At 62.1% G+C, this 1,263-nt stretch overlaps 1 protein-coding gene across 1 annotated transcript in view; it reads left to right on the top strand.

The window, feature by feature from the left end:
• Window positions 1-15: 15 nt before the first annotated feature.
• Window positions 16-1,263, top strand: part of AJM1 (apical junction component 1 homolog) — a 4,362-nt gene continuing 3,114 nt past the window's right edge. Inside the window, exon 1 of the mRNA XM_025051262.1 lies at window positions 16-1,261. Within this exon, the coding sequence (XP_024907030.1) occupies window positions 1,009-1,261 (253 nt within the window). The 5' untranslated portion in view covers window positions 16-1,008. The remainder of the gene's footprint in view (window positions 1,262-1,263) is intronic.

Raw genomic sequence — 1,263 nt, forward strand, 5'->3', positions numbered from 1 at the left:
TGAGCCCCAGGCTCACACACCACGTGGCCTTGCAGCCCGGGCTTGGTTTCCAGGTTGCAGCACATTGCTGCAAATCTGGGGGTCACTTTCCAGGCCCTGTCATGAGCTTGGTGGGCTTCATCCACCCAAGATAGCTGGAGTCAGAGGTTTCTGCAAAAGAAAGGGCGTTTTAGGGTCCAGGTATGCTCTTTGAGGACATTATTCTGGGTTGAGCCATATGAAGAGTCAAGGGTGGGATGTACTAGTTCATCAGCCTAGGGGCCGGGACTGGACCTGATGGGGCCACCTCAGGGATACTGGGGTGGGGCTTGGCACAGGGGACTGTCCCCAGTGCAGCAACCCTTGTGGTGTTGGGGTACCATGCCCAGCCTGGTCAGCAAGTGGAGCAGAAGACTCAGTGACTGTGCAGAGCTGGCTAAAGCTAGGACCAAGGAAGGGCTCTCTCTGCACAGGACGCTAAGAGGGTGCTTCTGTTACTGATGGGTTTTGTAGAGCCAACAACCCTAAAGAAGTCTCTACATAAGGCCCCAAATGAGCTCGCAGTTATTCCAGCCATGGGCACTAGGGGGCAGCCCTGGGACCAAACCCCTACGCGATCCAGTCCCAGGAAAGGGAGTCTAACCAAGCCTGCCCAGTTGTCACTACTGGAGCCTGGGCCCAGCAGCTGCGGAACCACAGCAATGGCATGGCCTTTCTAGCTGACCCATTCCAGCAGAAAGTGGCCCAGAAAGATGGGGCGTAGGGAGGGCAGCGAGGACCTGAGTGGCTGCACAGCTGAGTTACTCCTGCAGGTGCTTCTGACGCTGGCATGGAGCAAGTGCCTGCGGCCTCAGCCAAGGCCGGAAGCCAGGGCTGCTCGGCCCACTGCGCCCCAGGTAAGTCGGGCCAGTGCGGGGGGTAGCTGGGGCCCGGCTGCAGAGAGGCCGCCCTGACCCGTGTCTCCTCCCAGGGCAAAAGCCCCACAAGGCCTAGTGAGCTGCAGCTGCCAGCCTGGGGATCCCTTTTAAGATGACCCGCACGGACCCGCCAGACCTCCTGGTGTCGACCGTGTATCAGGACATCAAGGTGGCGGCCCCGGGGCCAGCGTCGAAGCGCCCACCATGTGAGCGCTCCGTGGCCCCGCCTGCTGCGCCTGCGCCTTTCAACAAGCGCCACTGCCGCAGCTTCGACTACCTGGAGGCGCTGGACGGGGCGACCATGGAGGCCCTCCCTGAGCCGCCACCTGCAGAGCCCGCAGGGCCCCGCGCCCGGCCCCGCGACGGC

The sequence above is a fragment of the Pteropus alecto genome, unplaced genomic scaffold (assembly GCF_000325575.1).
Source record: "Pteropus alecto unplaced genomic scaffold, ASM32557v1 scaffold67, whole genome shotgun sequence".
Taxonomy (NCBI): Eukaryota; Metazoa; Chordata; class Mammalia; order Chiroptera; family Pteropodidae; genus Pteropus; species Pteropus alecto.